The following is a 20,068-nucleotide window of genomic DNA, read 5'->3' on the forward strand; positions in this document are numbered from 1 at the left end:
AATTAAGAGGATGGCCAGACTTTCTCCTGCTTAAGGGAAGAATAATAGGAGCCTCAGGATGACAGTTTAAATCAATTTAGACACCTGAGAAAACTTGAAAGGGGAGAGAAAGCTTAAAAGGTAAGATACATCATACAACAGGAAGAAAAAAGGCTTGAAACCCTAGCTACCATTTTGCTAGAAAGGAAACAGAAGTGAAGTGTATTAGGGAGAGACAGTTTTTGATATAACTTTAGTGTAAATACAGTAAGCAGTTTTTTCTTTCATGTATCCACCTAAATCTTTTTTGAACACTCGCAACTTATCTATTTTAAGCATTATGAATAACTTTGCATTTTAACCTTAACCTGGCTTGAGTTAAGTGTAATTTAAGGTAACTGGCTAAGAAGATGACATCATACACCCTGGAACACCTTAAGAAATGCTTCAACCATCCAGCACATCCTCTACCATATCTGGAAGGAAACAGAATGGGTCCTCTTTTGACCTGTGCAGGTCAGATAGAGAACTGGCACCACAGAAGCCATAGGAGACAGAAATGTCTTCCAACAACTGCTAGGGTGGGATTCAGTAGCTTAAATATAGGCCTCTAGTGTCACTTTAGATGCCCTTTGGGGTATTCTGCCTGACTGCGCAAGTCAGGATGCCTCCAGCGGGTGCATGCAGCCAGGGGAGACAGCATGGGACATGGCTATGGAGGATCCTCTTGCACCTCTCCTGGGAAGCCTGCGTGCTCGATTGGCTCTCTGAAGTGCCTGTACACCAATGCACGCAGCATGGGAATAAACAGGAAGAACTAGAGATCTGTGTGCGGTCGCAGGGCCATGATCTCGTTGCAGTTACAGAGACATGGTGGGATAGCTCACACGACTGGAATGCTGTCAGGGATGGCTATGTGCTTTTTAGGAAAGACAGGCCAGGAAGGCAAGGTGGTGGAGTTGCCCTTTATGTGAGGGAGCAACTGGAATGTATGGAGGTCTGCCTAGGGGTGGATGAAGAGCAAGTTGAGAGCCTATGGGTAAGGATTAAAGGGCAGGCTAACATGGGTGACACGGATGTGGGGGTTTACTCCAGGCCACCTGATCAGGAAGAGGTCATCAATGAGGCCTTCTACAGACAGCTGGAAGTAGCCTCACAATCACATCTCCTGGAAAGAGAGCACAGCTAGGCACAAACAGTCCAAGAGGTTCCTGCAGAGCATTGAGGATAACTTCTTGACACAGGTGGTGGAGAAGCCAACAAGGAGAGGTGTGCTGCTAGACCTTGTACCAACAAACAAAGAAGGTCTAGTTGGAGATGTGCAGGTTGGGGGCAGCCTTGGCTGCAGTGACCATGAGCTGGTGAAGTTCAGGATCCTGCGAGGAGGAAGCAGGGCAATAAGTAGGATCACAACCCTGGACTTCAGGAGAGCAGACTTTGGCCTCTTCAGGGACCTCCCTAGGGGAATCTCATGGGGTAGGGCCCTAGAAGGAAGAGGGGTCCAAGAAAGCTGGTTAATATTCAAGGATCACTTCCTCCAGGCTCAAGAGCAGTGCATCCCTCTGAGTAAGAAGTCCAGCAAAGTGGACAGGAGACCTGCATGGATGAGCAAGGAACTCCTGGCAAAACTCCAACAGAAGAAGGAAGTCTACAGAATGTGGAAAAGGGGACAGGCCCCTTGGGAGGAATATAGGGACGCTGTCAGAGTCTGCAGGGATGCGACAAGGAAGGCTAAGGCCCATTTGGAATTAAATCTGGCAAGGGATGTCGAGGACAACAAGAAGGGGTTCTTCAAATACATCAGTAGCAAAAGGAAGACCAGGGAAAATGTGGGCCCACTGCTGAATGGGGCAGGTGCCCTGATGACGAAGGATACAGAGAAGGCAGAGTTGCTGAATGCCGCCTTTGCTTCAGTCTTTACTGCTAAGGCCAGCAGTACCATAGCACACGCTACCATATTCCAGTGTCATATTTGTCAACCCTGTGCAGAAGTCTCAGAAACCCTAGTGTCTCAAATGGCACTAGATGGCACCTGGTGACAATGATGGCTCTCTGACATGCAGTAAGATATTAGGATATGTTCTTGAACCCAATGGTCACACAGAAGAGTGTGTGAACCACATTTTTTGTTTCTTAACTACTACTTTTGATTCAGAGCTACCACACACATGAATAGTTAAAGGTTGGGGACAACAGTTTTCGTCTGTGAAGTTCCTTTTCAGATGAGGGAATCCAAACTGAAAATATGCATGTTGAAAGCAAAACTAATTCCACATGTCCAGCCTGCAAACTCAGTGAAACTCATAACATAACAACACTTGTTATCTGTAAAATGAAATAGTGTCATGATTTAGAAAGAGTCAATTTGTCTCTGATAGCAACCTGAGAAATATCATTTTCCCTAGGTGATTTAAAAAGCAAGTTAGATTTTCATTAACTGCCCTGGAAGCAAAACATACTTTCAAAATTTAATACCTTGTTTCTGTTCACAATTCACAGCACATCCCAAGATGAGCTGAAGCATTCTCCCAAGCTCTGCAGAATCAGAGTGCTCTCCAATCAGGTTAATATCAGGAAGGGTGAAGTCATTAATCTGTTGCCCTAGAATCTGCATAAAGACACAGTACATCATACATATGTACAGCACTATATATACACATACACATACATTACAAAATACAAAGATGATTCAGAGTCAATAGGAAGAACTCACTTTCTACTTTGGCATAATTTTCAAATCCATCTTAAAAAAATAAATTAATAAATTGCATAAGATCAGCTCATACACATATTTCAAAATATAAGACCATCCATATCACTTGACAGAGCTGACATTTGGGAAAGCCTGAACACAGCTGTCTCAACTAATAAGAAATTATTAGTTTAAAATTTATCAAGAACAAGACTTATTCTTCCAGGTAAGGAAAGGTAACATAGGCAGGCTTAAAAAACCTGATCAACTTGATGAAGTTTTTATTTTATTTTATTAAGTTTTTTATTTTAAAAAAATCTAATGCCTAAAAATATTCCATCTGGAATACAGTATATGCGAGTCTCTAAATCATACCTTTGGAAAGTAAGAAATTAAATATTTCTTTTATATGAAACACATCTAGGATGAATGGGTGACAAATCTAAGATCGTAAAACATTCGATCTAACAGTTTTGTAGGTCTAGTCTAAGGATACTTAGCAAGTCCAGAGCCAGAACAATCAATTTCTCATCCATTAGAAAAGAATTTGAAGTAGCGGTACAACACACAATTAAACAGAGCAAGTGTAAAAACAGAGAGACTGAAGAGAGCGAGAGCGTGCACAAGAAAAAGCAAGAGAGCGTGCGAGTGAAAGAAAGCAAAAGAGCAAGTGAGGGAGAAAGCAAGAAAGAGAAAGTGAGAGAGGCAGAAAAAGCAAAAAAGAAAAAGCAAAAGAGTGAGAGAGGGAAAGTGAGCAAGAGAAAGTGAAAGTGAAAGAGCAAGAGAGCGAGAAAGCAAGAGACAAGTGAGAGAAAGCATGCATGAGTGAGAAAGCGAAAGTGTAAGGGAGTGAGCAAGAAGGCGAGCTAGAAAGCAAGTGAGACAAAGCAATATAGAGAAAGAGAAGGCAAGAGAGGGAGAGAGAAAGCATGAGATGTGAGAATGTGAGAGAGAGCGAGCAAGCGAGCAAAGGAGAGCGAGAGGGAAATTAAAAGAGAGAAAGCACACACACAAGAGAGAAAGCAAGAGATGTGAGAGAGAAAGTGAGAGTGTACACACGAGAGAGAAAATGAGCAAGAGAAAGCACGAGTGCGAGAAAGTGCGTGAGCACATGCGAGAGCATGAGAGCAAGATCATGTGAGCAACTGGGGATCCCGAGAGCATATGCGAGACCACAAGACAGCGAGAGAGAAAGAGAAATCGAGAGGGAGTGAGAGAAAGAGAAAGCAGGTGAGAGAAAGCTAGCAGGAGAGAAAGCAAGCAAGAGAGAGATAAAACAAAGGAGAGAAAGTGAGCGACAGAGAAAGTGACTGACAGAGAGCAAGCGCGACAGTGCTAAAAAGAAAGCAAGCAATAAAAAGAGAAAGAGAGACAGCAAGAGAATCAAGAGAGAAAGCGAGACAGAGAGAATGCAAGAGAAGTGAGAGAGCGTGCATGTGAGAGAAAGTGACCGAGAGAGAGAAAGTGCAAGAAAGTGAGAGAGAGAGAAAGTACAAGTACAAGAGCAAGATCACAAGAGCAGGCATGATTACTGAGTGCGAGAGTGCACATGAAAAAGTAATAGAGAAGAGAGAGAAAGTGACAAAGGTAGAGAGAGAAAAAGCGAGTGAGGGAAAGTGAGAGTGCAAGAGCAAGATCGCAAGAACAAGCATAATTAGTGAGCTCGAGTGTGAGAATGTGCGAGACTGAAAAAGTGAGAAAGCGAGAGAGAGGCAGAGAAAGCAAACAAGCAAAAGCACTAGAGAAAGCGTGAGAGAGCAAGAGAGAGAAGGCATGAGAAAGAAAGCATGAGTGAGCAAGAGAGGGAAAGAAAGGGAGAGCAAGCAAGAGAGCAAGCGAGAGAAAGCAAAAAAAGCAAGACAAAGTGAGTGAGAGAGAAAAAGCGAGTGAAACAGCAAGAGAAAAAGCAATAGAGAGAAAGAGAAAAAGCATGAGAGCAACTGCGAAAGCAAGCACAAGAGCAAGCAATCGAGAGAAGCAAGAGAGGAGAGAAGGCAAGCAAGAGGAAAAAAGTGAAAGCAGGAGAGATGGAAAGCAAGCAAGAGAGAAACTGAGAAAAAGAGTGAGAAAGCAAGAGAAAATGCAAGAAAAGTGAGAAAGCAGGCATGAGAGAAAGCAGGGGGGGAGAGAAAGCATGGGAGTGAGCACAAGAAAGTGAGAGAGTGCGAGTGCAAGAGAGATTGCGAGAGCAAGCATGATTAGAGAGCATGCGAAAGTGAGAAAGCAAGAGAGAGAAGCGAGAGATTTAAAAATGAGAGGGAGAGAAAGTGAAAGAAATCAAAAGTGAGAGGAATGGACAGAGAGAGATGGAAAGCATTCAAGAGAAAGGGACAGAGAAAGCACAAGAGCAAGTGCAAGAGCGAGCGTGAGAGTACAAGATTGTGCGAGTAAGCTAGAGAAAGCAAGAGAAGCGAGAGTGCAAGAGAAAGCAAAGGAAGAGAGAAAGGGAAGGCAAGGGATAGAGGGAAAGTAAGAGAGAGTGGGGGAAACGAGAGTGTAAGAGTGAGCACAAGAGAGAATGCAAAGAGAGCGCAAGAGCGAGTGTGAGAGAGCACAAGAGCGAGAGAAAGCAAGAGAGCAAGAAAGCAAGACAGTGAGAGAAATGAGACAGAAAGCAAGAGAAAAGCCCATAAGAGAGGGAGAGCGAGAGGGGGGAAGTGAGAAAGAGGGAGCAAGTGAGAGAGGGAAGGGGGGAAGCGAGAGCGAGCATAGATAACACAAGAGCACAAGATCGAGTGTAAGAGCTACAGGGAGAGGGAGAGAAAGTGAGAGAAAAAGTAAAAGTGCAAGAAAATGAGAGAATGAGATGGAAAGTGTGAACAAGCAAGACAAAGTGAGCACAAAAGTGACAAAAGACAAAGTGAGAACGAGCATGCAAGTGAGAAAAAGCGAGAGAAAAGCAAGAGAGAAAAGGGAGAGAAAAAGCAAAAGAGAGCAAGAAAGCGAGAGAATGAGACGGAAAGTAAGCGAAGGAGTGAGATTGAGCAAAAGAGTGAGAGAGAAAGTGCGCAAGCAAGAGAAAAGAGAGAGAAGCGAGCGAAAGAGCGAGAGAAAAAGTGAGTGCAAGAGAGAAGGCACAGGAGTGAGAGAGAAGTCGCGTGCGAGACAGAAGGCGCACACGACGGGAGGGGGGGCGACGGTGGGGGAGAGCGCAAGGCGGAGTGCAGGGAAGTGAGGCGGGGAGGCGGGGCGGGAGCGAGGAGGCGAGGAGGAGCGAAGGAGGAGGAAGCGGGTAGGGGTGGAAGTGGGAGCGGGGAAGCGAGGGGGGAGCGAGGCGGGGAGCGAGAGAGGGAAAGCACCCATGCGATCAAGAGCAATCGTGCATGCGAGCGAGAAAGAGTGCGAGCAAAAGCATGATTGAAAGAGCGAGAGTGCAAATGTGAGCCATAGGGAGCGTGAGCAAGTTTGTGAAAGCGCAAAAGTGAATATAAATTGTCTCTAAGAGAAAGAAGAAAAACATGTGACAATTACTGTAAAATGATTTACAATTAGGAAGAATTTATGTTAATGATTATCAGTACAAGGAATTAAACAACTCTGTTCTGAAAGCTTTCAGGGGGCTGAAAATATGAATATGAAATGTGCAATTAATTACGTTCCTGAAACTTTAATTGTAGATAAAAAGAAACTGCCAAAAGTAGATGTAATAGAGAAACAATGACTACAGGAGTCACTCATTTATTTTCTGAATGTTGCTTTTTTTTTTTAATATGCAAGAAAAATAGCAAAGCAGGTCAAGGTATTTATATGAAAACTGTTTAACAGATGTAGAAATCAAGTTGTTGAAAAGTTTCCAGGATTGGGCTTTGGAGGAATCATGGGGTGGAGGTTTTTTTTGTTTGGGTTTGTTTTTTAAAGACTTGCTCAAAAATGAACACAGACACTACTAAAAATCTGAGTATTTTAAAGACTTTGGGACCAGTTTTCTATAAAATGACTCATTTTTTGGTCCCTAGTAAGAAAATAAGAATTTTATGGAAGCATTAAGTACAATATAAAATGTTGCTATTATATAAAATGCATTAATACAATCAAACACACCATTATTTAAATGGTTTAAGTTTGACATTCGTTTACTTGTATTACCTGCATTTTTAATGCAATGATGTTGTTGTTTTTTTTCTATTAATGATAATACAGTTGCTTTGTAGAAGTTGTTGGGGGAAGCTGAAGAGAAGAGGTATATTGGCTTGAACTATTAAGAAATGGGGGAAGCAAAGAAGCAGATTTAGGATTATGAAATAAATGTGATGCAGACAAGTTTAATACAGCAACAAAACTCAATGAGATGTACAACAAAAGGAAGATTGGGCTCCAGAATAAATATTTTGTGATGAAAGTGAGCACCTTTCATTTATTTGAAGAAAACAAATACTAGGATCTTTTACAAAAAGAATGAAAGTTTAGATTCCAAAGCAGCAAGATTCCAGGGGCCTCATAAAGCATACAAGAGTCTGAATAGGAACCTTTAGCTTGCTGTTCTTCCATATTAGAATAGACAAGACAGCCAGTGTAAGATAGCTGCTGAGAGACTCTCCTCTTGGCTGTACTAGGTAAAAACCAACTATATACTGTGCAAAAAGGCTTTGCCGGGGGGGGGGACACCCAGATAACAAAAATATAAGTACGATCAGTAGCAAAATAAAGTACATCACTATCACTACAATCATCACTTCAGCAGAGGGGGGAAATGGGGTCATACTTATAGATGTACTTTACCTTTGTACAATTTAGTAAATCAATCATTATAGCCTGCAGCTTGCTGACTTAGCAATATAATAAAGTTGTCATATCAGAAACTTAACAATCATACATACCAACTAGCTGAAAAGAAGCTGCCATCATTTTGTCATAGCCATATTAATATTCTATGACAGAACAATTTAATTATAATGTATCAACACTCATTAATTAAGAAACTATAAAGAAACTGTTCTTTGGCATTCTTCAAAATAGAAATATCTAACAAAAGACTATAATGAAAGATTATTTTAAAACATCCAATGAAAAGTGAAAGTATTTGCAGACTTTGTGCACTGGGGCAAGTATAGGACCCATACTGAAAAACTTATGTCAAAACCCACAAAAATTTTATTCTAAAATGTACTTATGGCCTTCTAATAAGGTCAACTATGATCAGCTGAGTCAGGACATAAAACATTTCCTCAAACATCAATTCTCAAAATTGCAACCTCAGCATGGATATTCAACCCTGGGCGGGGGGGGGGAGCGCTGAACATTTACTGAATATGGACTTACAAATCTAACTTCAAGTACTCATTTGTTTTAGAAAATGCATGAAGGCATGGGGGCAGCGAGGAAGTGTCTGGAGGACAGCTCTCAGTTTCTCTGTGAAAGCAGCACAACTGGGACTCGTCTCAAGTGCCTGTACACAAATACATACAGCATGGGGCAACAAACAGGAGGAATTAAAGTCCATGCACAGTTGCAGAGCTCTGATCTCTCTGGGATTACAGAGAAGTTGGGGCGGGGGGGGATAGCTCACATGACTGGAGCGTTGCCATGGATGGATACAGGCTCTTCAGGAAGGTCAGGCTGGGAAAGCAAAGAGGAGGGGATGTGCTCTACACAAAGGAGCAGCTTGAATGCATGGACCTTTGCCTTGGAACAGGTGACGAGCCAGTCAGGCATCTGTGGGTCAAGTTCAGCGGACAGACACTGACACAGGTGACACTGTGGTAGGAGCCTTCTACAGACAGCCCAATTGAGAAGTATATGAAGCCTTTCTTAGAAAGTGAAAAGAAGCTTCACAATCACAGGCCCTGGAGAATTAAACCACCCAGATATCTGCTGGAAGGGCAACATGGCTGGGAGCAAACAATCCAGGAGATCAGTGGTACAAAGTCCAACTGGCAGGGTAACTAGCAGCATCCCTCAGGGATGGATACCGAGGCCAGTACTGTTTAATATCTTTACTAAAAGTCCTGAACAATGGAATGGAGTGCACTCTCAGCAAGCTCATAGACAATACCAAATTGGGGGAAGCAAACAATATGCTGGAGGGCAGGGCTGATATTCAGAGGGACTTGGACAGGCTGGAGAAATGGGCTGGCAGGAACCTCATGAAATTCAACAAGGACAAATGTCAAGTCCTGCACCTGGGCTGAAATAACACCCTGCAACAGTAAAGGCTGAGCACCAACTGGCTAGAAAGTAGCTTTACAGAAAAGGACTTGGGGGTCCTGGTGGACAAGTTGAACAGGAGGCAGCAGCGTGCCCTTGCAGCCAAGAAGGCCAACTGCATATTGGGCTACGTTAGCAAGAGCATAGCCAGCAGGTCAAGGGAAAAGATTCTTCTCCTCTATTCAGCATTTGTAAGACCACACCTGGAGTCCTGTGTCTAGTTATGGGCTCCTCAGTACAAGACAGACATGGACATACTGGAGTGAGTCCAGTGGGGGGCCAAAAAGATGGTTGGGGACTGGAGCACATGATGTACAGGGAGAGGCTGAGAGCACTGGATTTGTTCAACCTTGAGAAGAGAAGGCTCAGGGAAGACCTTATCGATGTCTAAAGCTACCTAATGGGAAGGTATAGAGAATATGGAGCCAGATGCTTCTCAGGGATGCACAGCGATAGGACAAGAGTCAACAGACACAAGTTGCAACAATGGGAAATTCCAATTTGATATAAGGAAAAACATTTTGCCCCATGAGAGTGGTCAAACACTGGAACAGGGGCCCAGAGAGGTTGTGAGATCTCTATCCTTGGAGGTATTCAAACCCCAACTGGGCAAGACCCCGAGCAACCTGCTCTGGTTGGCCCTGCTTTGAACAGAAGGTTGGATTACATGACCTCTGGAGGTCCCTTCCAACATACATGATTCTATGGTAATGCAGGCAATCAAGTTTGAGAGGGCTAACACATTAGAACAGGCTACAAGACATCTTGGATGCCCAACATTGAAAAAGTCCAGCCCTAATAAATCAATAGACTACATTGTACATTGAAGAGAATAATAAAAGGAAAGTAAATGTAGATTACTTAAGACTGTTCTTACCTCATGGTTATAATCCAATATCCCTTTTAAAATTTTCTTCAAGTTGCTTACCTATTTCACATGGAGAGGAAGGAAATATATTAAAAATGCAGGAAACACCTAAATAGATGATGCTGTTACACAAATACAATAAGGCCACAGAGTAGACAATCACAAAAAAAAAACTTCCCACAGCCCACCATCAAGAATCATACAATATATATCTATTTGCATGCCAATGAGAATTTCTGGCTGAACAGTTTAAATTAGCATCATGGAAGTTATGAGATGGTCCCTTGTGATCAAATTTCTAGATGTGATCACAAGTCCACATGAAGCAATGGAACCCAATTAAGTCTATGAAAAGAAAAAAAAAACAAAACTACACACCACATTGTACTGAATGGGCTTTAGATCAGATACTATGGTTTTCTAAAGGAAGTCTTCTCTAGAGTACTTCTTTATCTTAGGATGTTTTGGTTTTTTAAAAATTAAAATTTTCTTTTCCTCTCCCCTTTTCTTGAAATATCCTGGTGACTCTTCTTACTCTCTAGAAACATGCACCTCTAATTACTTTAAATAAATAAGTTTAAATAGTTTCCATAAATACTTCCTGAAGAGGGATGGAGAGAATGGTTTAGAGTTGAATTGTCCTGGGTAATCATTTCCCAATTCAATTCATCTTATCTCAGACCTAAATAGCATACTGTCCTCTTACAGAGTAGGTGATTAGGATTCACAAGATGCCTACTACTGACAACAGCATCCTGTTGTCCTGACATGAGCTGCAGAACTATAATGGGGGGGGAGGACAACACACACAAAACAGAACTCCCAACTTTTGACCTTCTTTAAAACCAAGGATGTATATATATATATATATATATATATATATATATAAAATAACTTTTGGCAGTGGAGAGCCTCTTTAAGTTATTTATCTTCCAAAAAGACCTGAGTAAACACAGCAGAAAATAAATTAGGAGGCACTATACTGATATTCAAGGACAAATTATGAACTCCAACATAGTCAAAATGAGAACTGCTGAAAGCTAAACTCAGTTTCTTCCCAGAGAGAAGTCTAAGAATGGAATGGGATATTCATCCTGAAAGATATAGGAGAGCCTTGAACTCAAAAGTGGTAATGGTCTGACCTTCTCATTCCTACTAAACCCACCCCTTATGGAAACCAGGAGTCAAAAACTGACCAACTACAAGCATACATATAAAACATCCTCAGGAAATGTTTAGCATTGTCTTTGTAATCATTGAACCTAAAGTTATACTAAAATAGACATTTACCTAGACATCTAAAAAGACATACCAAACACTCCAACAACCTAAGATGAGAACTAGAGATGCTACATAACAATCTGCAGACCACAGCTATTCCTGTCTCTCTTTTAATGGGATGTACACAAATCATTAGTTTATCTTCAGGTGTAGTCTCCCTCTCCTGCCACCAAACACATTATTTTTGGTGTAAGAACTTCAAGAATTTCCTAGATGATTGCCAAACAGTCCAGTCCCTACCACTTCTCTCAGTTGTCATGCACTGTCATAAACAAAGTCTACAGCAAATTTAAGAATTAAAATATCAAATTATTTTCATATCATTGCAAAGAATACTGTACTGATTGGAATATCAGTTTCAAACTTGATTCATTAAAAACCTTCCAGTTTGTAATTTACCTTAAGCTGCTGCAGAAAGCACCGCAGAAACCAATGGGCCATGCTACAGAATTTAAATCCAGCTTAGCAACAAGAACATTGAGATGAATTTTGAAAATATCCCAAAAGAGAGTAATGAAATGAAAAGCACTAGGCTTGAAAATACTTCTTTTCCCCTCTCCCCCATAAGCCTTATTTGAATCAAGTAAGATTCAAAATGCTGCTATAAAGCAGCTTTGCAGAAAAGGACCTGGGGGTTGTTGCACAGTGTTTCAGTTCTTTAACTTGTGTATTTGCTAAAGGCCTTCCATTTGCAGTTTTAGCCTGCCTTTTCCCTTGCAACCTTTCACCTGCATACCCTGAGGCTGCTATGGCAGCACCTTGGGCCTGTTATCTCAAGTGCTCTTATCCTCATGGCCTTACACTGGTGCATTTTGAATCATTTATGTCTTATTCCCTGAGAAAGAGATTGTTTCCTATTTCTAAGTCATTCTGTTTCTCCTCTATCTTCTCCCTGCGTTGCTTTGCAGTTTTAGTTTATAGCTCTGTACTAAAGTTCCCTCCCTTCCATCCACCTGGTAGCTTCTAGACTGTTGACTCCATATTAGAACAAACATGATAGATAATAAGGAAATAACAGTAATTTTAATATCTGATAAATATTACCTGGTAACAGATGTGTACAAGGCTTAGTAGCCAATTAGTGTGCAACACTTGCACCTAATTAAGCATATTCCAATCAGTGCCAATAGTGTCAAAGACTGCCAATAGGAAACTTGAGTGAGTATCAATGAAAGGTATAATTGTACTGGGGGGGAAATGGTTGGGGGCTGTCACTCCCTCCCTCTCCCCCCTGGATGCAATTGAGATTCCCCTGCTGCACTCGAAAGGATGCTCACCTGGGGACCCCCACTGCTTCTCTTCCTAGCTGGCCACTGGGGAGAATTTTCCTTCCTTTCTCTCTCTCTGTCCCTGTTTTTCCCAGGGTAACCTTGAAGTCAATGTGTGCCATCAGCTATGGGCCCTGCAAATAAAACTTTGTGCATATCAACCTGCCTTGACTTTCTCTGTGCAACAGGGTCCTGGTGGACAAGTTGAACAGGAGGCAGCAGCGTGCCCTTGCAGCCAAGAAGGCCAACTGCATATTGGGCTGTGTTAGCAAGAGCATAGCCAGCAGGTCAAGGGAAGAGATTCTTTTCCTCTATTCAGCATTCATAAGACCATGCCTGGAGTCCTGTGTCCAGTTTTGGGCTTCCCAGGGCAAGACAGTCATAGACATACTGGAGCAAGTACAGTGTGGGGGGCACCAAAATGGTCAGGGAGCTGGAGCACACAATGTACACAGAGAAGATGAGAGAACTGGGTTCGTTTAGCCTTGAGAGGAGAAGACTCAGCAAGGATCTAACTGCTGTCTAAAACTACCTAATGGGAGGGCATAGAAAAGACAAAGCCAGATTCTTCTCAAAGATGACAGTAATAGGACAAGAGGCAACAGACACAAGCTGTAATTCAGGAAATTCTGATTAGATAGTCGGAAAAAAATTTTTGACCATCCTTCATGGTCAAACATTGGAACAGGAGCCCAAGAGAGATTGTAGAATCTCCATCCTTGGAAGAATTCAAACCTTGACTGAACAGGGCCCTGAGCAACCTGCTCTAGCTGGCCCTGCTTTGAGCAGGGTATTGGACTAGAGAGCTCCAGTGGTACCTTCCAACCTAAATCATTGTATGATTCTATGAAGTTTATTTTCTTATCTGATTTCATTTCCCTCACATTTTAAGACAAGGTTCTGTAAGGGTGTTCTATGTAGATTTCCCTCTCTAGGAACAGACTAGATCTTTCTATGTAGAGCAATAATAGGATAGCCTGATGAAGAGGACAACAGAAACATCCTTAAGCCGAAGGATTACTGGACAGTAGTGAAGCAATGGTGGTTTAATCTTTTGTTTTCTCTCCAGCATTAGGAAATTTGGTTTCCAATCTTTACATTTATATATGATATTTACATATCATTTGTATGATTGAGTTCTGTTTGCGCTGAAGATTCTGAAAAACAGTAAGTTGACTCTTCCCAGTTCCTTTTACATCCCAGGTCCTAAAGCATCTGAACAGGAACCCTAATGTTCCGAACTGCCCTGCACCAGTAGCTTGCCTGGATAATTAGGTACAGGCATGTTTCCTTTCTCATAAGTTATAACTACCAACCTTATAACCCTTAGAAGTGTTGCTAGGGCACAGACTTGCAATGAGGTGAGAAATTGTATCATTTTACTTCAGGCATCTGACTTAAGTAGGTATTGATGATTAAAGGGATTGAAGCATCTCTCCTATGAGGAAAGGCTGAGGGAGCTGGGCCTATTCAGTCTGGAGAAGAGAAGGCTGAGGGGAGATCTGATCAATGTGCATAAATATTTGATGGGAGAGCGTCAAGAGGATGGGGCCAGACTCTTCTCAGTGGTGCCCAGAGACAGGACAAGAGGCAACGGGCACAAACTGAAACACAGGGAGTTCCATCTGAACATGAGGAAAAACTTCTTTCCTGTGAGGGTGACTGAGCCCTGGACCAGGTTGTCCAGAGAGGTTGTAGAGTCTCCATCCTTGGAGATATTCAAAAGCTGCCTGGACAGGGTCCTGGGCAACGTGCTCTAGGTGACCCTGCTTGAGCAGGGGGGTTGGACTAGATGATCTCCAGAGGTCCCTTCCAACCCCAATTATTCTGTGATTCTGTATTCTCCTCAGCTGTGCTTCACAAAGAATGCACCCAAGTCATCTGTCTCCACAATTCCAACCACCTACATTAGGGTTTCTGCTCTGAACTGCATTCTGCAGGAATCCTTGTCTCTTCACTGACTGTATAGGGGGCCAAGAGAGACACCAACCTACTAGCTTTGGGGCCTATCCCCCCCAACCACCACCACCTGTCTTCCATGAAAAGATATCCTAAGAACATACCTGTATCTTTGCATTGCGTGGACAGGTAGAAACACTTCCTTGAGTTTAATGGGAAACCAAGACACATTTTTAAAGGAGATAGATAGCTTTGAACATAGATAGCATTTCCAGATTATACTTATGTTGGGATATATAGTGACTTAGAAGTTAAAGACAGAGAAACAGAAATAACTATGTTAGTTACTAATTATCTTCTTGACACAAAGATGAATGCTGGCTCTTAAGTATGCTGATGGTCTCTGGTGTCTTGTTTGCAGAGCCTAGCAGGAATACATATTCACATGAAAAACTTCTACCCCTATCAGGGAAAAAAAGAAAAATCAAGAACCCAGAAGGACAGTTCATGAGTAAGTGCTCCCCTCTCCTACAAGAGGACATGAAACTATTGAAAGGATGACACTATACATATAAAAAAGTCTTCCATCACTCCACCGCAGTCATCCCAGCTAGTACTGTAGAAAAATTCTATGCAAGCATAAAAACTAGGCTAAAATAGGGAGCCAAAATTAATCCTCAAAAATCAAATTTGTTTACTTGGGTTACAGCACTAAGTAGTTGATACTGTAATTTAATTATTCAATTTTGCAATGTTTTTATTAGACACATTCATCTTTGTAAAACACAAGTCATCCAAACTATTCCAGTTGTAGAAAAATCTAATTGCATCCATTGTTCAAATGTACTATTCAATAATGGAGCAGATGCTACTTGTTAATGTAAACACAGATAAAAACGTATGTTAAACTGATGCCGCAGTCTGATTGCCAAGGCAAACGTCTAGAAGTCAGAAAACGAGCAGAATAACCCATTTCCTTCCTCTCAAAAAATATGAATTTTTAGATATGGCCACATTGAATGAAAAAGAGTTAAGTCTATCAGTTCTTTTTCCCATCCCGAAGACAATCAACAATATATTCTGCACATTGTCACAGTGTGTCAGGGTCCTGAGCGTGCCAACAGGCTCTGCAATCTCCTTCCCAGATGTTTGGCTGCCTTGTGCTTAAGGCCAGCTCTGATATGACACAGCTGTTTAATCTGGGATCAGACAGGTGAGAAAGAGCTGGGTGAGGCCTCTCCCCTTTGCTCAGGAGCTGCATTTAAGCTCAGGCCCTTGCCTTTAGGCCTGAAGTATGGTGTAGTATGCTACGTCCATCCCTTGCTGATCTAGACTTGACCTGCTGACTTGACTTCCTGGCTTGACCTTGGACCCGTTTTGTTGCTATGGACTTGTTTGGCCATCGCTGGACTATTGTCTGAACCTGGCTGCTAGCACCAGACCTACTCTGCTCTTCTTGTTTGGGTACTGTGGGACTGCACCCTGTCGGTGAGGCCATTGCCCTGCCTGCCTTGCTGTCAGCCTTGGCTCCTGGCTCACCTGCCCTTGTGGAGCAGCCACTTCTGCTGCTCTCTGACCTAGTATGATAAAAATTAATCAGAGATAGGCACAAATGTCAATCACAAGTCATTAATTGTTTAAATTCCTGTTTTAATGTATCTACATCCCTTGACCACTGAACTATCCTTGTTTAAGGAATTCCATTATTGTGAAATTTTGGCAAGACAATTAAGTTATTTTTGGTGCTATTTCCTAGTTTCAGTGAAGGTTGTTTTCAAAATGTGTCAGTAGGAAATATTAGTTTGTATATAGTTAAAATGCGACTATAGGAAATATTCAGTTTTTAACTAGGAAAAAGATCTCTTCATGTTTGTAGATCTTTGCTAACCATCACATAAAATTCTATTTAAGGTAGTGTGGGGGGGGGAATGACTAAGCTTGCTGATTATATAAGTTTTGCCCCTGAAATTTTGTCTTCCAAGAAGCAAACTATATCTGTATTAGAACACAATATTTAAAAAGAGATTTGGTCAGTTACAATATACAGTGTGCTAACTGGCTGGATGCTTTCTACTCTGCCAGTCCTTAGAGTTCTAACATTTCCCTTATACTATCCTATCCATTACTCAAATCGCTGAAGCCAAACAGCCTGCTCTAAAAAACAAAATTATAATGACCTTCCTGTCAATGTACAGATTTACTTGCAACTGGTATAGTAAATGAACAATATTTTTCATAAGACTGTGTCCTTGCAGTAATCAGCAAGTAAAACAAGTAAAGATAACTTACAGTGTGTGTGGGGGGGGGGAATCATGACCCAAGCCACCTATTCTTGCATAATTCCCCATATGTAAAAACATTCAATTCAAAGTTTACAATTGGACGCTTTTCTGAATACTTGTGTCAATCACAGAATCACAGAATGGACAAGGTTGGAAGGGACCTCTGGAGATCATCTAGTCCAACCTCCCTGCTCAAGCAGGCTCATCTAGAGCACATTGCCCAGGATCGCGTCCAGGCAGGTTTTAAATATCTCCAGGGAAGGAGACTCCACAACCTCTCTGGGCAACCTGGTCCAGGGCTCAGTCACCCTCACAGGAAAGAAGTTTTTCCTCATGTTCAGATGGAACTCCCTGTGTTTCAGTTTGTGCCCATTGCCTCTTGTCCTGTCTCTGGGCACCACTGAGAAGAGTCTGGCCCCATCCTCTTGACACTCCCCCTTCAGATACTTGTACACATTGATCAGATCCCCCATCAGTCTTCTCTTCCCCAGGCTGAACAGGCCCAGCTCCCTCAGCCTTTCTTCATAGGAGAGATGCTCCAGTCCCCTAATCATCTTTGTAGCCCTCCACTCGACTCTCTCCAGTAGTGCCATGTCTCTCTTGTACTGGGGAGCCCAGAATTGGACACAGGATTCCAGATGTGGCCTCACCAGGGCTGAGTAGAGGGGCAGGATCACCTCCCTCGACCTGCTGGCAACACTCTGCCTAATGCAGCCCAGGATCCCCTTGGCCTTCTTGGCCCCAAGGACACACTGCTGGCTCATGTTTAACTTGTTGTCCACCAGGACTCCCAGGTCCTTCTCCGCAGAGCTGCTTTCCAGCAGGTCAGCCGCAAATAGTGCCAAGATTACTGGTCAAAGGGAAGGTATCAGAAAAGTGGTACAACAACCCCTGCACGTTCTATCTTGTCACCCATTTCCTCCTCTAGTCTGGATCCTTTATTTGTTTTGTAATACTGACAGCTCATACAAATGAATGACTATTAAACCATATCATATTGGTTACAGAGCAACCTTGTTGAGCAACAATAACATGCTTCAGCTAGCTATCAGTTACTTGAAATAAACTGTTCTATGAGCAGCAGAACTGACACAGCTCTTTTGGGGAGGCATGTCCCTTGTCCCCCAGCCCACCCATATTGCCTCACCAGTTTCCCTCACTTCTGCTGGCAACCCCATTAGTCAAGAGACAGTACATGCTATACATAGTCCAGAGTTACACATGACTGGTGGGGCAGTACACACAATACTGACAGGTCTGTTGGCCAAACCAAAACATGTACAAGAGTAGTCCTCCCTACCTTTTTCTCAGGAGGCACTTATTTGTGCGTCTCCTCTATTCAGCCACTGATGTTCACAAGGCTGTAAGACCTAAAGCATCTCAGAGCTTTGTCAAACATGGCTGAAACAGGTTCAGAAGGGCTTTTGGGGGCCAGAACAAGGTGGATTTAAGGGAAGCATGAACTGACAGACAAACTGTATGGGAAAATGCGGAAGAATGTTGAGGAGATAGGTGATGGAAGCTAGCCAGACCGTTCCGTGGGAAAAGGAGCAGCTACAGGGCAGGCTGACCCATAGTCACACAGCCGAGCCCGTGCCAGTGTGGCGCTACACCTGGGCTTTGAATCGAGATTAGCGATGAGCTCACTATGCTTACTGCGCATGTGTGTAGTCCATAAAAACCTCATATAGTGCCCCTCCATGGGGCTCCTCGCCATGGACCGACGCTCAGTGGTGCCAGGGACTCTCCCACTCTGTTATTGCCTTGATCAGAAAATCACTGGGGAACCCCCGCTAAGGTGCAGAGGTAATAAATGCTCAGTATTGACCCTAGTGTGCCTTGTGTTTGTGTATCTGTCTCTGCCAGGAGTCCAAGCGGTGCCCCCGCCTTACCCTTACAGTTGGCGCAGTCAGCAGGATAAACAAATGACAATGCCCGTGGCCGAAGAGAGCAAAGGGGGAGGGTGAGAGCCAAGGAGAGGCTGCTCGCCTGTGGCTGCCAGGATGGCCCCAGACTGAGCGGTGGGGGCTGGTAGCTGCATTGCTTGCTGCTCTGGCAGTCCCTGAGGACTGGACAGAGTTGGCACAGGGGGAAAATGTTACCCTGAAGGCGGTTGAATCCGCTTTACAGGCTATGCCCTTCCACGCCGCTTCGGAAGCAGCTCAGAAGCTAGCTGGACGATTAGGGTGGGCACTGTTTGACGGGCATTTGAGCCTTAGATAATGAGGTATTGTCTTTGCAGCAAGGAGTAAAAGATCTGGAGGAGATTGGGGATTTGTGCGACAAGACACGAAGGCAGTAGCACAGGAGTTGATTACGACCCAAAACTGAAAAGAGTCAGGAATTAACCCATAGGGGAGAGCGATTGGCTTTACAAGTGGCTAACAAATGCCATGCACGCTATGGTAAAGCCCCAGCTACAGTTGTCCAAGTGCGAGCAATGATAACTAGACCCTCCTGTGACCCAGAGGAGTGGGATGGTAAATATTTGGAGCACCTCATCTGACTCGGAGGTTGAATATGGATTAGAAGGAGAACTGGCTACTCCCCAGGTCCAACCTCTTGTGCAATTGAAGGGGGAGAGGCAAGTAGATGGGAATACAGTGGAGCAATTGAGGACATATAACCGCAAGGAACTGCGTGAATTTTTAACTGCTTTCCAGCAGCAGCCTGGGGAGTCTTTGTTAGCCTGGTTAGTGAGAGCAAGGGATGCAGGTGCTGGGTCGCTTACTCTCTTAAGAGAGGAGCTGAATTTAATGAGCCCCTTATCAATCGATGCTCAAGTACAGTATTGACTTATCCAATTAACTTCTGCGCGGGATGGGGCAGGGAATGTTATTGAAGCTCCAACATTATATCAATGGTTATGCGCCACTGTGGTGGGTGCTTACCAGTCCACAGGTGAATTAGCCACTACAGTGGGAGCGTGGCGTACTTTTGAGGAAGGGATCAATGCGTTGTGGCAGCTCGGGGTAGCAATTGGGTTAGCAGATGCAGACAGACCAGATGGTGTGGAAATACGCAGCAGACCTCCCATGCGAATCAATCCTCTACTGTGCGGGGCTTAGAGCAACTCATGTATACTTACGGTATACCAAAAGAAATACAGAGTGACCAAGGTACCCACTCTGCAGGCCATGTAGTACAAGAATGGGCAAAGGACTTGGGGATCACCTGGTTCTTGCATATACCCTACCACCCTCAAGCTAGTGGATTGACAGAGAGAATGAATGGCCTGCTGAAGGAACAAATTGGGAGACTTACCACCACGCAGATGTTAAGGGGGTGGGTGAGCATGCTCCCACAAGCGCTGTTTATGCTTAACAACGGGCGTGTTGGAATGCTTACTCCCTATGAGCGAGTACAAGTGTCAAACCAACCCTAGCAATCCCTGCTCGGATATCTGTAATGGAAAAGGGGATTGCCCCCCACATACTTGCCTCCAGGGAGGTAGAATTCTATGCACCCAAGCAACTGATGATTACTGAACAAAGAGTTGTAAGCTTACACTTAAGACTTGACTGCCCTTCACAGTGTGTATGGCTGTTTACACCTTTAAAACCTGTTCAAATAGCCCCACTCTTGTTGACCTCTCCTCAAGATTTATCTTTCCAGGTATCCGTATCCACGCCAGTGAATGTCTCGCAGGGAGCAC

At 43.3% G+C, this 20,068-nt stretch overlaps 1 protein-coding gene across 10 annotated transcripts in view; it reads right to left on the minus strand.

The window, feature by feature from the left end:
• Nucleotides 1-20,068, minus strand: part of LOC104143993 (protein Hook homolog 3) — a 102,929-nt gene that overhangs the window by 54,020 nt on the left and 28,841 nt on the right. For all 10 annotated transcript variants that reach the window (XM_068925038.1, XM_068925037.1, XM_068925035.1 and 7 more), the window contains exons 4-5: nt 9,693-9,743; nt 2,455-2,587 (exon numbers count right to left, since the gene is read on the minus strand). In XM_068925038.1, coding sequence (XP_068781139.1) covers nt 2,455-2,587; nt 9,693-9,743 — 184 coding nt within the window. The remainder of the gene's footprint in view (nt 1-2,454; nt 2,588-9,692; nt 9,744-20,068) is intronic.

This window comes from Struthio camelus, chromosome W (assembly GCF_040807025.1).
Source record: "Struthio camelus isolate bStrCam1 chromosome W, bStrCam1.hap1, whole genome shotgun sequence".
Lineage (NCBI taxonomy): Eukaryota > Metazoa > Chordata > Aves > Struthioniformes > Struthionidae > Struthio > Struthio camelus.